The 14,166-nt window shown below is 31.4% G+C and overlaps 1 protein-coding gene across 5 annotated transcripts in view; it reads right to left on the bottom strand.

The window, feature by feature from the left end:
- LOC132704125 (excitatory amino acid transporter 2) overlaps positions 1 to 14,166 on the bottom strand; it is a 32,186-nt gene that overhangs the window by 10,985 nt on the left and 7,035 nt on the right. For 3 of the 5 annotated variants that reach the window (XM_060673920.1, XM_060673921.1, XM_060673918.1), the window contains exons 2-8: positions 12,398 to 12,519; positions 9,650 to 9,823; positions 6,765 to 6,921; positions 6,659 to 6,701; positions 4,991 to 5,088; positions 3,155 to 3,336; positions 2,294 to 2,461 (exon numbers count right to left, since the gene is read on the bottom strand). In XM_060673920.1, coding sequence (XP_060529903.1) covers positions 2,294 to 2,461; positions 3,155 to 3,336; positions 4,991 to 5,088; positions 6,659 to 6,701; positions 6,765 to 6,921; positions 9,650 to 9,823; positions 12,398 to 12,488 — 913 coding nt within the window. In that variant the 5' untranslated portion in view covers positions 12,489 to 12,519. Of the gene's footprint in view, positions 1 to 2,293; positions 2,462 to 3,154; positions 3,337 to 4,990; positions 5,089 to 6,658; positions 6,702 to 6,764; positions 6,922 to 9,649; positions 9,824 to 12,397; positions 12,599 to 12,635; positions 12,716 to 14,166 lie in introns of those variants that run through there. The other 2 variants (XM_060673919.1, XM_060673922.1) reach the window with 2 other exon arrangements.

A 14,166-nucleotide genomic window follows, 5' to 3' on the forward strand; every position in this document is an offset into this window, starting at 1 on the left:
TTGTGCATAAAGTAAGCGTTTTTCAGGCAATGTCTTGACAGATCCATTATGTATGGCGGAAGATCTTCGTTTTCTTCTATAAGCAAGAGTGCCTCTTCTACTGGAATACTCGGGTAGAGGGATTTGACATCGAAACTTGCCATAATGTCGTCCTTGTCCATCCTGAGAGAACCTAAAATCTGAGTGAAATGTTCTGAGTTTTTAACATAGGAATCTGCCTTTTCCACTATAGGCTGAAGTGCACTGGCCAGATGTTTTTCCAGCTTGCATAATGGTGAGTTAAAGGCGCTTACGATTGGACGCAGGGGAACCCCGTCCTTATGGATCTTTGGGAGCCCGTAGAATTTTGGGCAACGACTCGATTTTTCCCTCGGAATAAGTTTCTTCTTTGTATCCTCGTTTATTGATGAATCGAGAATTTTGGACTTAGTTGTTTTCTCCAAATATGTCGTGGGATCTCTGGTGACTAGTTTGTATATTGGGTCGTTCAAAATATCCTCCAATTTTGCATTATAATCCGACGTATTCATGACGACAGTGGCATTTCCTTTGTCTGCTGGCATTATTAGAATGTTTTCGTTTTTGTTTAGATTCCTTAAGGCTTGCATTTCTTCTCTGCTTAAGTTTGGTTGCGGTGGTTTTGACTGTCTTAAGACTCTGGCGACATCTTGCCTAATTAACTCCGCATCTTGTTCGTCTATGGTGGAAAGACTTGCTTCGACGTTGGAAACGATCTCTTCGACGGGTACTCTTTTTGGAGCTATTGCGTAGTTAAATCCTTTATTCAGTACGCTGACTTCTGTATCGGAAAGATGGTATGCTGAAATATTATGAACTGTACTGCTTCGGTTTGTATTTGGCACTTGTCCTGATTTTTTGGAATTTGACTGAAGGATTTCTAATTTCTTCCACAGTTTTTTTGACGTGATGTCCTTGTCTTTCTCAGTGCGCCATGATGTTAATAATTCTATGCGGTCCCACAGCAACTGATGGATCTTGTTGCTCAGTTTCAGGTGGAGTCTGAAAAGTTGTAGCTCAGTCTCACTAATTTTACCGGGTCCGCCTGATCTGGTCTTGGAGTAGGGCCTTGCTAGCTTTGTCCAGGATAGCTTGTGTCTTTCTGGTGCGTGTGTGATAAGACAACCTTGTAAATGTTGGCAGCAAGTTCTGGTTGCGGCAGCTTTTAAGAAAATTCAAGTTGCACAGCGAAATAACCCTCCTTTGTCTTAGTTTTTCATAACACTTGGTGGCTGTAAAGGTCTCCTTCCCGTAAAGGTGTATGATATTCTCACGTATTGATTCACGGATGGAAAAATGTGATGACACTATATTCACATATATATATATATATATATATATATATATATATATATATATATATATATATATATATATATATATATATATATATATATATATATATATATATATATATATATATATATATATATATATATATATATATATATATATATATATATATATATATATATATATATATATATATATATATATATATATATATATATATATAATATAACAGAAGCGTTCAGTCGTTGCATATGAAATATAAGAGGGATTTAAAATCGCATTAATATACAATAAAATAAAAAAAGCTAATAAAATAAGTAAGTTGTTGCTTGTCCACGAAAATACAAACATTCTGTGTGATTCCAAACAACTTTTGTCTAACTTTGTTTGATATTGTTCTGAGATAAGGTGTCATTCCATAATAAACGGGGCACACAGTGCAGGTTTCTCATTTACTAAGAGGAAAAAATCCTTCATCAGTCCGGAACCTGATACAAAAAAGTTTTAAAAACCAAAACGTGTGAAAAAACTTATTTCGTAGACTAGGTCATGATCATCATTGCGATTTGAATCCTGCAGAAATGATATTCAGTGTTAATTGATATTAGAGAGCATGTGTTATTCATGAACTTGAAGTGAAAAATGATTATAAAAAAAATTGAGACAACGTAAAACCATTAACTATATCCTTGCATGATAGTGATAGCACAGATTTAAACTATTCTGACGATACGATTATTTAATAAATATTTATTATTTATATAATTACACTTATGTGTTTCAATTTCCTACTACCCTGGACCGGTTTGATTTATTGGCCCCACGCCTCCAAGCAGATTAAAACGTAAGTAACATTTTTACAATCATGACCATTTATTGTGTGTCGGACTATACTTTTGAAAACACTCCACATTATTTTGATTATCCGTTTCGAGTGTCTAGCTGTTTGTTTCTATTTCGAATTCATATGCGTCAAACTTACCTTCCCAAAGTCCAAAATAAAATTTGAACGGGTTTTTTTTTACTATAGTGTAATAAACCAACTGCAGAACTACTAATTGATAAGTAAGAATTCCTGCGGCTACAGTCAAAATAAACCAACCTACTTGACTTATAATTAGAGATACATCGTCCACGGTTAATATTTTACCTGAAATATAAATAAGAGGTAAGGAGGTAAGCAATGTCTTATCTAAACTTAAATATTAAAAAAATGTTATGGTATGGATTTTTTTTCATTACTCTGTGCAGTCCACCATTAACAAAGACAAGAAGAGACAGTCTCCGTTTTCCCCAGGGATGTTAAAATAGTAGTTTAATTTTTTTTGATATTATTAATTTTATTTTGCCTTAATTTTTTTCTTTGGTATAATATATTATTACAATTAAAAGAATAATGTATATTATTTACGTCTTCCGGTAAAAATACAGAATGTCCCCATAGTGCGGCGTCGTTGAGAGTAGTACAAAATTTGCGTAACCTAAAATTATTTTCGCGCATACGTAATGTCCCATAAATGAGTAAGACAGCAAGGTTGCTTTATATTTGGATTCTGCCTTTGGTTCTAAAGATATTTTGTACAACACGTATAGTGCTCTTTCACCTTAATATAATCGGGTAGCGCTATACACACTGTCCCCGATAAGCGGGAGAAATGAATAAATTTACAAACGGAATGTAAACTTTTCTTGGCTTTAATTAATGTTCGGTGGTTATGTGAGTGATAAAATTAAATAAAATAAAATAGTGGACAAATATTTCCTATGTTGACAAGGATTAAAAGAACGTACTATGATACCATAAAATTTTTCAGATTAATTAGGCAATTAAAATATCTTTTACCGGCAATAATACTAGTAATTCCAATAGGCGTCACCCACATAACTTTAGTTAATAAAGCAATTGATAATTCAAATATCACAGAGAATAATTCTACAAAGACTGTGGCTCTTTTCCCAAGACCACTGATATTTGAACCGATCATGAGGCAGAAAAATACGACGCCTAATGTGTTTGTCCCATATCTACAATATACAACAAAGTTTCAGTTCGCTTCAGTCATCACGTTATGAGGTTTTGAAAGTCATACGACTATTGACACCATACCCTTGTTTCGTAGTGTTGCTGTACTTGAGGCACAAAGATATAGGCACTTTTAAACATCTCTAAATATGGTTTATACTATCTTCGAAATAACAATAATAAAAATATAGTTAGCGCCTAAATTTTTAGTATCCTGAAGGTTTGTGGTTCAAACGCGGCAAAAACAGGCGTAAAATATTATTGCAATGTAACCAAATCTGTCAAATTAATTAATTTGTTCCTCGCGTTTCTACGTTCGACGTCGACAAGTATCAGATATTGTCAAAATTAAAAAGAAAATAATCAATCACAGGGGTTACATGGGATAAAACAAAAATGCAGCCAGTGCAATGCAAATGAGCAGACCAATTTTTATCAGATATAGTGCAGTCCTCTCATGCATTACAAAGTTTCATTGTCATGAAAAGTGGGTTATTTTACGGAATGGACAATTTATGACAAAAAATTATTAGCATAGGTTGGAATTTTGTGACTCGTATGTTTTATGCAGTTAAAAAGTTTCGCTTTTGCAATTTACATACTTCGCCAGAGGGTGATGGGAAAACATAATATACAATACTATACTTCATGAATGAGTATATACAAAATAAACGTAAAAGGTGTCTGGAAACCAATTTTCTTAATCTCCACATCACATAGCTAAAAAGTTTTCATAAAATATGACCTATTTTATTGGTTCAGGTTAGGTGACAATTAAAATAACCGCCTAGAAATTTAGTTACTCTACCCTGACCATATGAACTTACTAAGATTCGGTTTTACCTATTTAAGCAGGTCCAGTTCAAATTAAGTAAATATAATAAAAGGTTTCTTAAAGGACAAATTGCGCTTGTTAAAAAATATAAAGAAAATTAAAATACATAGAATCGAAATATCTAATAATATTAATAATATATTTAAATTCAAAAGAAAACTCATGAAATCCTTGATAACAAAAAACATTTGAAAAATATGCGGTCCTATAAAAGTTTTGCTTTTACTTTTCGCTTTATCTTCTATACAGGGTGTCGATATCTTATTCGCTATAGTGCAAAACGTAAATTACAATAATTTTGAAACAGGTACTGTTATTAAACTGAAAATTATCTCTTGTTTTATTTATAATTTTATTTACCTAAAAGTGCAATCTGTGTCGGCCATAGGCAACAAATTATTTTTGATTAGAAGAACAAAAAGACTTTTATCTTGACGAGACGAGGATTAATAACAATTATGTAGTACAAAAAATGTGACAAAACAAAAATACCACCCGTGCTCGCCAAGCTTTCATGTCAACAGGTGCTTTGAAGCAAAGGGAATAGACTAATCTATTATATTGGAATTATGTAATGTATGTATGTATATCTGCATGTATTTATGTATGTATGTATGTATGTATGTATGTATGTATGTATGGTATGTATGTATGTATGTATGTATTTATGTATGTATGTATGTATATCTTCTATATTTTTGATAATTATCAAACTTTCATTATTTATTGGTCGTTTGCTAACATTACTTATCATCATGTTTTACTTTTTAATTCGTAATTAATGTGGAAAACGCCAATTAGTTTGCTACAATGATCGTTACCTGTGAGTAAGAATGCGCGTCTGAATTGGATGAATTTCCACATTTCCTCCAGTTAAATTGACAGTAATTATTGTGGAATTAACGTATTCCGTGCGAACCTAAAATGGAAATAATAAATTGCAGCCATCATCGAAATTTTTTGTGAAAAATGAAGTTAAGGCTACATAATATTAGACATTATTGAAACATTATTAAAATTAAAATTAGCAAAGCAAACTGCAGAGGACTGACAGCCCTTGACATGTCATATATTCCAAAACATTTAAATTGTAGAATTATTTTTCGAAATATTTATATACAACTACATATTTTGAAAAAACTGAACACAAACACAAACACAAAAAAATAAAACGTTCAAAGTTACAAACGTCCGACTCATTATCAATTTTATAAAGAAATTACAGATCAGGAATACGCCATAAAATAAAGGCATACCCAAGTTTCAAACTTCAACATTTAACTATGAAAGACAACTGGTGGTCGTAACTGAAAGCACTACCTACTTCTAAAGTAAAACATCTCACAAACTTTAAACAATTAAGATTGATTAACCTCCTTCCTAATCTCTCTAAAGTCTTGGACAAAATAATGGACCGGTAAATAAGAGGATTTTTAACTAATTATGATATTTTACCTACAAAGCAATATGCTTTTAGAAGAAATTACAGTTGTTTGATAGCCATTACTGACGATCCACTGAAGGTATCGGATGAAAGTAAATTTAGTACCCAGACTTTACTGAATTTCAGCAAAGCATTCGATAGGGTCAGTCATAAATTGATTATTTCATTTTTACATTCGGTTTCGAAGATACGTATGCATGTATATAAATTATTTTTTATCCGATTGAAAAACAATGTGCATTCCGAACCATTCCCTGTTGAATTAGGTGTGTTGCAGCGTAGTATTTTAGACCGCTTGTTGTATATGATTTATACGGCCAAGTTTAAAATATTGTAATTATCGCCTTTATGTCGATTATATTCAAACTAAATATTTTATGAGCAGGATTTGGCGTAGTCTATGGTTAAAACTAACATAGATTTAAATTAATTTTACAAAACTGCATCCAATCATCTACTGCAAATGAATCCAACTAAATCGTCTGTGTTGGTTTTTGAAAGAGTACTAGTACTTCAGATTAATTTACAATGTATAAAATTAAGTTTGTCGACACAATCACATTTCTCCATACTTGGATGTTGATGGTTGGCTTAATATGTACAATGGTTTCAAGTTACGCTGTCCTAGATTCTATTTCTTCGGTTCAACAAAATCTCATAGATGGCAAGTTGTTTTGATATAAAATCGGTCAAAACTTTAAAAAATCGGTATAACTTTTTTAAATGATTTTCTTTAGTTAATATTACATTTAAATTGAAACTTGAACAGTGGATTTGCCTTCAGATGTCTGCATTTTGATTAGGCCCTGCTGTTATGACATGCAATTACTACCACCCGGTGTTCCATTGAAGAAAAAATGTAGAAAAATTTTGTCTACGACATGGTAACTTTACGATATTGTGAAATCCGCATTGCTCTGCCGTTGGTAAGAACGGCAAACCCTTGCATTTACAATCAAAATTGCACTGTGCTGTTTTTTTGTTAATTCTCGATTTCAACGCGATGAGGCATTTATTAGTAGGATCACCACTAAGAAAAACTTGCCTGTTGAAATGTGGCTTGTACTATATTGTCGGCGAAAATATTCCTAAAACAAACAATGTGTTCAACAAATTCCTACCTAACTATATAAGGAATGTTGGTTTTTCACCTTCCTAAATCTAGGAAACCATCCATAACAGATTGTTTGGTGTCGAAACTGGTTTGGTTGCTAGTAATTTCTGTACTGTACTTGACGCCTGGGCGAATAACTATGGCGAATAAGACCCCCAAAAGGGCACTGCAGGCCGAAAATAGGAAAAAGCATGCTGAAATTCAAAAATTAGGGGATTTTAAGCCTTTCTGGTTACCGACCTCATATCAGTTTTTGAGAGTTGAATATGAATATATAAATAGGCAGAGTGTTCTAAAGTTACTGTAAAATATTTAAATTGGAGATGCCACGGAAATTTTAGACTATCTGAAAAAATGAAATCAATAGTCTTAAGTATGTACGTATATCAAAATCTGGCCAAATTATAACAAAATATAATATACAGGGTTATTTACTCTATACGAACATCCTGTACAAAAAACCTTAAATTGTACGTATCATAAACGTTACTGAACATACACTAATTTTGATCGTAGAATCCCAAAACGCTATAATATAAATGGGAGTTAATTTTAGAAAATTCAACTTTCATTTTTGTAACACTTTTCGGACAGCCTGTATAGTGTGAAAATAATTGAAAATGAGGAATGAGTGAGTCAATTTTTTTTTCTCTTCTAGAAGAGTCAACATCCCCCTGAAGCTTTAAGGCGGAAAGCGAAATATAACACGGTTAATATAAACAAGGAGCTTCAGGAATCCTAAATCTTTTTGTAAACTCCTTATTTTGAATAAATAATGTCTTGGCGTATATTTCAAAAACGACCAACTTGACATTGAGAACTACTTTTGGATGGCTCTGACAATGTAAATATCTTGTGATTTTGAATACCATCGCAATTATAAAAAAAAGTTGTTGAAATTGTTGAAAAATATAATGTAAAAATAAATATAAAATATTAATATATCCAAGAGAGCTTGTAATTATTTTTACTAAATAAACTAATGCTGTGTTAATATACAAACATCCGCTAAAATATGGTATAACTTCATTTATAAAGTCGCTACGAGGTCTTGTTGGATTGGACTTGAAAGAGATTTTAGATTGCACTTTCTTTTTTTTATAATTCTGTCAAATTGAACAAATACAATTGCTTATTTTAAACATTTTCCAAAAATGACATAAATTGTTTTATTTGTTGAATTAGAATAATTTTTCAACGTCTGCTTTGTAAGATGATTACTGTAGCTGGACTGATCACGCATTAAATCAAATTGGTATTAAAGAATTCTTAAAATAGATAACTGCAATTATTAGAATTGTTAGAATTACAAAAAAGAACCGAAAAATTGTTTCAAGTCCAAGTATACTTTTTTTACTCTTTTACGTAAACATGAGACAGTAATCTATTTTTTCTATAATTCCAAATGTTATACTACTACTAGTTAGAGCAACACTAAATTCAAATTTTAATTATTATTATAGCAGTTTATTATTTAATATATTGTTAATAGTAATATAATGTAATTGTTGATTCTTAATATCTAAAATCAAATGAACAAAAATAAATTATTATTACTATTAATATTATTATTATATATTTAGGCGCTGTACGGTGTTACATTTTGACTAACTGGCCCGAGAGCGGCGCTTCGCTTTTTTAGAACGCGCCTTCTCGCGATTTCGAACGACTTTAGACGGGGCACCGACATACATAACTTTGGCTTCATTTAACCGATATCTCTTACAATTATTGAGGTTTCGATAGTGAACTTATGCCATTCTGTAACTTGTTGTCAATCTATGGATAACGTTGGGTTGCGTAGGTTTCATGCAAAACCATTATATACAATATTATATTAGTTATTAACACGAAGCATAATGATAACTCCTTGCTGAAATTACAGCAATCTTAATTCGTTAGCTTATCTACTGCAGGTAATTAAACTTTAAAATACCAATATCGGGTATACAGTGTGAAACACACTAACTATTATATAGTGAAACTGTAGAAGAGCGCATGAAATTTTTGTTGACGAAAAATGTGTTTCCTTTTTCAAAATATTAAATCAAAATATCTAAAAAATGTCGAGTACTATTGAACCCATATGAATGGGTTTGAAACACAGTTAATTTCATTCTAGCTTTTCGAAAAAGTTTTGAGAATTTCAGCATTGACAGAGTTCTTATTTGCGTTAAAGGTTTTAATTTGAACAATCAATTTTACAATGCATTTGGTTCAGAAGTCATAGTTTAAATTAATTTAATCAGATAAATAGTTTTTTTAACGATTTTCTACATCTACTTTGTAATTACTTTAACAAATTTTAAATTTCGATTTTTCTTACTTCTCTTTTATGTTATGCAATGTGTACATTCGATGTAAACTAATCAAAACTTACCATAGGCTATTTCGGAATAGTGTAGAGTAAGAAAATCGTATATTCTGCCCAGCTCCGCTCAATTTCGGTACCGGCCATAGGCGTAGGTTTTTAGCAGACCCAACAAAAGTGTAATTCGGAAAAGGTTCATTATAAAAAATAATACCCACCCTAATTGTAATAGAGCAGTAGGAACCGAAATATAGCTCTGAAGAGAGGCAAAACCCATAAATTGATTCAATGCCCGGTGGTACTACTTGCAATCGATAAAAAGAATGAATTTTACTATGACATATGAACAATGAAAGTATTCGTTGAGTCACTCTGTAGTACCTTTACATACCAAATGCGGTTTTATTACTCTACCCCTTTCTAAAATAGATTTTAATTGATTTTTTTGATGTTTAGATAATAACATGGTTCTTTTTAACGGAAAATGAAACTGGATTTCCTATTTTTGAGGAAAAATTATAAACATATTGTTAATTGTTTTATTTCAATATATATATTGTAGATTAATCACAAGTACATTAGTATAAGGCTAATGATTTAAACCTACTCACTTAATGTTTTCAATGCTATTCGTCCACGAACATTGAGTTTGGATGTTCCAGTTATTACGCTAGATATTATCAGAGGTAGGATTAGTAACTTTAATACTCGAAAAAATAGTTCGCCTGGATACGAAATCAGCAGTATCACTTCGTGCGATACCGCCAAGTAGCGAAGTGAAATTCCTGAAAAGAAGATTCAAAATAATGGTAATAACCAATAGCAAGTGAACACAGAAAAGTGCGGAATTTATATTTGAACACCAATTTTACTAACTTTTATCGTATTGAAATTCCACTCAGTTTGTGGGGAGCAATATTAATAAAAACGCATCGAAATTCTTCATTAAAATAATTGAGAGCAGTGACACACAACACACACATACTTGGGAAAAGTCATCTACACATCATTCACAAAAATTATAGACTGTTTCTCCTCTCTGAAAAATGTATGCGTATGGTTTTTGTTGTATTAATTAAATGAAAAATTTCGATGGATTCTTTTTTCTTATATTTATTATCTTTAGAACTTTCAATTATTCACAAGTTCAGTGCACATAGACTTTTACTACACTTCGCGTATAACATTGTAACTATGTATTTAAAAACCAAAAGGGTACCCAACAGGGAGAGGAGGTGGTCCAATTACAGGATAGTGGATATAATATTAGATTATCGGCAATACAAAAAGAGATATTTAGAAAGCTAATAGACAGTACTAAAAAAAAATGTACAGCATTTTGCATAGTTTTCCTTTAAACAGATAATTAGAAAAACAAATTTCTTATAAGCGGAGAGTTTGATCTGAATCTTTTTGTTGGCATTACATAAAAGTGACTCAGTAACATTGTTAACAATTTTATTAGGGAGAAATTACGCCCGAGCAATTTCTGGGTGTTTCAAGTGACCTCAATTTATTAAACTCTAGATTATTTTCATACGAATAGTCGAATAGAATAATAAGCTTTCTTTGGTCATTCGGTATCCGAATAAATATACAAGGTGTCCCGAAATTTTATTAATTTAAATGCATAGTTTTCGGGATACCGGGTGTGAAACTTCGGATGAGTTAACCTCAAATAAAACTTCCACATTCCAAGAAATCTGGATAGCGATTACTAAAGATATTAACAAAAAACTGATTAGAATTTGTTGAAAATTAGGGACATGCATTTTTCATGAATCACCTCTTAAATTATTCGAACATTATTACCGGACACCCTGTATATGGAGTGGAGTGGAGGTAAAGACGGTAAAGTTTTATGGACCTATCGAATTATTCTTTCAAAGTGAGATTTGTCGGTTGAAAACGAGATTTTAAAAATTCTCTTTTTTTTGTACCTGCTATCAAGGCCTATATGTATCTAGTAGCTACTTGCCTGTAACCTGAGGTTAGGTTAGTTTGGTTATTGTCATTAATTCATTTTCAATTTCAGCAAAAAGAAAATATAGGTTTGAATTCAGTTGGAGAAATTTTTGAAGAATAAGGCAGATTTTCTGAGAAACAAGTGAAAATTTTTGAATTAAGACACCAAAGCAAAATCCCAACATCAGATTTGAAGTTCTTTTCATTACTATTACTATTATTACAAATCAGAAAATATACCTAAAAACATAAACGAAAAATTGAAGCTAAGAGAAGCGTACAAAAAGTTTCAAATTCGTAATTGTTAAGTTAGAAAATCTAAAACTGCAGTTTTTATTATTATACTAAAACCCCTTTCTACATTAACCAAATTTCAGAAACAAGTTGAAATATTGAATGCGCCGTATCTCTGAAAGCAGTATGAGGTATATTGAGCTTAATCATAATATTTTGGTGGCATTATCCTGTATGTCTCGATTCACAATGTCCCTTACGAGAGACATGCCAAAAATTCTTGTTTTTCAGATATTCTTCTTCTTTCTCGAAAATGTCGACTTAAGAAAGAAATCGTGACATGTTTCTTAGAAATTCCAACTAATGTTAGAAATTCTGACTGGTTTTTCAAAAATATAAGTCAACCAATACGACTAAAGTAAAATTTTATGATCTGATAAAGTGGCACTAAGGCTTAAATATGCTAAAAATATTTAAAATGTTCCCCTGCAAATATTTAACTGATAATGCTGCTTAAAGAATTAGAGAAGGAAAAACAGTTTTGTTTTGTTATATGCAATTCATACTTACTTGGATATGAACTAATTAAATAATGCACTCTTCTCTATCCATTGATGTCTGTTGAAAAATTATAAAAAGTTACATTTTTCGAACAAATTGATTTTGTCATGGTTGGCCGGGACATTTCTTTAAGACTATTCAAATATCGCGTACAATTTATTTGCCATCGATCGATTAAAATTAATATTGTATTTTCTGAATAAATAACTTTCGTTAATGAAGTTGTTTTACTTATTTTCGATTTTATGAATATATCCTTAAAACACCATTGCAAAAAAGTAAAAAAATAAGTAAAGTCAACTTTCTGAGTAGATTCTGTTAAATTTTTGAGAACAGACTTCCTTTGCAATTTAACTACCGATCTTCTAAATTGCTTCGTATGTATGTATATAAATTCGTTGTCCGTGATGACAAAATCAATTTTTATTAAAGAACTATATAAATTCTGCCCTAACTCAGCACTTACTCATTTTCTTGAATATTTGAATCTCTGCTCGATGTTTATATTGTAGCGTTATTCACTACATCCGATATTTATAACATCAATAATTTAGCGCACTAAAATAAAATTGGAGGTTTCGACCGATTTATAAACTTACCTAAAATAATGCCCAAAACAACGCCGGCAACAATAAGAAACAATAAAAGGGTCAAAGATTTAGATCTCCTATTATTCGGGTCTTCGGACATTATGACTGCGGCAGGAAATTCCACAAAATATCTGAAACAACGTTGAATATGTTACGTATTAGTTAAACAAATTTTCGCTATCTCTGTTAGTGCCTGTAATTAAAAGTAATTATAACCTAACTACTGCAGACCTTAAAGAGAGCTTACGTTTCTATTTATGTTAGTCTAGCCGACGAGTCAAAAATAATATGCCACAACGGTGTGACTTTTTGTGCGGAGAGTCAGACAGAAGACGCGCAATCAGTAAATAGCAATTCAAATACTTTACGCGAAATGTCTCGACTGCAGATCATCTAGATGAGATTGATGGGCAGTAATAATAAAAATGAATACGCCATTTTGGTATAGGCATGAGTTATTTTGAGATATATTGTATAAAAGTAAATGGAACAAAATAAAAGAAAAATGAAGCAAGTAATAAAAATACTAACAACAACAAATTCATAAAAATTTCAATGAAATTTCAACCTGAGCATTATCTGTGGCCGGTTTATCTTAGAACGCAACCTTATCTCAGAAAATACAGAGTGATTTATTAATACGGGCTCCAACTAAGAAAAGACTTCATATTAACCTGGATCGAGATACACGGTGTGAAAGCTTTGGGTTCTATGTTTGAATTGAAATAAGCAATTGAGATTTGGTACAGCTAGTAAACTCAATTCTCCTACTACTATGCTGTTTTCAATTACAAAATTTATATGAAAAGTGTAATCCAATTAATTAATTAATTAATAATTAAACGTACCAAGTTTCAACAAAATATTTGAAAAACTGCGAGATTTATAAATAAAAATCTTATTGCGAAAATGAAAACAGAAGGCTTAATATTTTCATACAACGAATCCATCTTCAACGGGTTAACCAATTTTTCCGAGTCACCCAGTATATATATTATATATACAACAAACACTTGAAAGTTACACATGTCATTTTAAACCAAATCAAAAGTTTGGTATATCCCTCCTTCAGATCAGATATAATATTAAAGATTAAAAATTATATCGCAAACATAATAGAGACCGTATAAACAATTTGGATTTTCAAGAAATCTTAGTTAATTTTTCCAATGCATGCTGACGGAATGAAATTTCAAATTTAGCAACTAATCCGTCCCATTGTTTTCAAAAATACCAAAACTAAACCAAACCAAAAGTTATGAAAGTGCGTTTTCAATGTGTTAATAACTTTTTACTTTTTTGTCAAGCCGACTGTTCGTTTTTTAATAACAGAATTAAATTATCATGAATTTTCGAAACGAGTATATCGATTTTCAAAAACTACAGTGTGTCCCATGTTGCTTTTACACATGCTAATTTTACGGCCTCTATTCCTTATAAATAAAGCTAGCGTGTTCCGGGCTTCCTAACCCAAGACTAATTTTTTCTGAAATAAAAAGAGGCATAAACAGAAATATCGTAGCTATCTTTTATTTTTAGTTAAAACTAATTTGAAAAATAATGCATTTTAACCACCCTTTGTACTCGGTTGTGTGTGAACTTATCGAAAAAGTGAAAACTGGATAGTTTCGTACGTAAAATCCAGTGGCGTAGTCAGTTTTCTTCTGAAAGTTACATATTTTAAACACAACGCATATAACTCTAATTTTAGTTTCTTTTATGAGTACGCCATGGAAGAAAACTTCGATGGGCCACCCATTACCTATTTCTAGGACACC

Source organism: Cylas formicarius, unplaced genomic scaffold (genome assembly GCF_029955315.1).
Source record: "Cylas formicarius isolate icCylForm1 unplaced genomic scaffold, icCylForm1.1 PGA_scaffold_6__28_contigs__length_40554024, whole genome shotgun sequence".
NCBI classification, from domain to species: domain Eukaryota; kingdom Metazoa; phylum Arthropoda; class Insecta; order Coleoptera; family Brentidae; genus Cylas; species Cylas formicarius.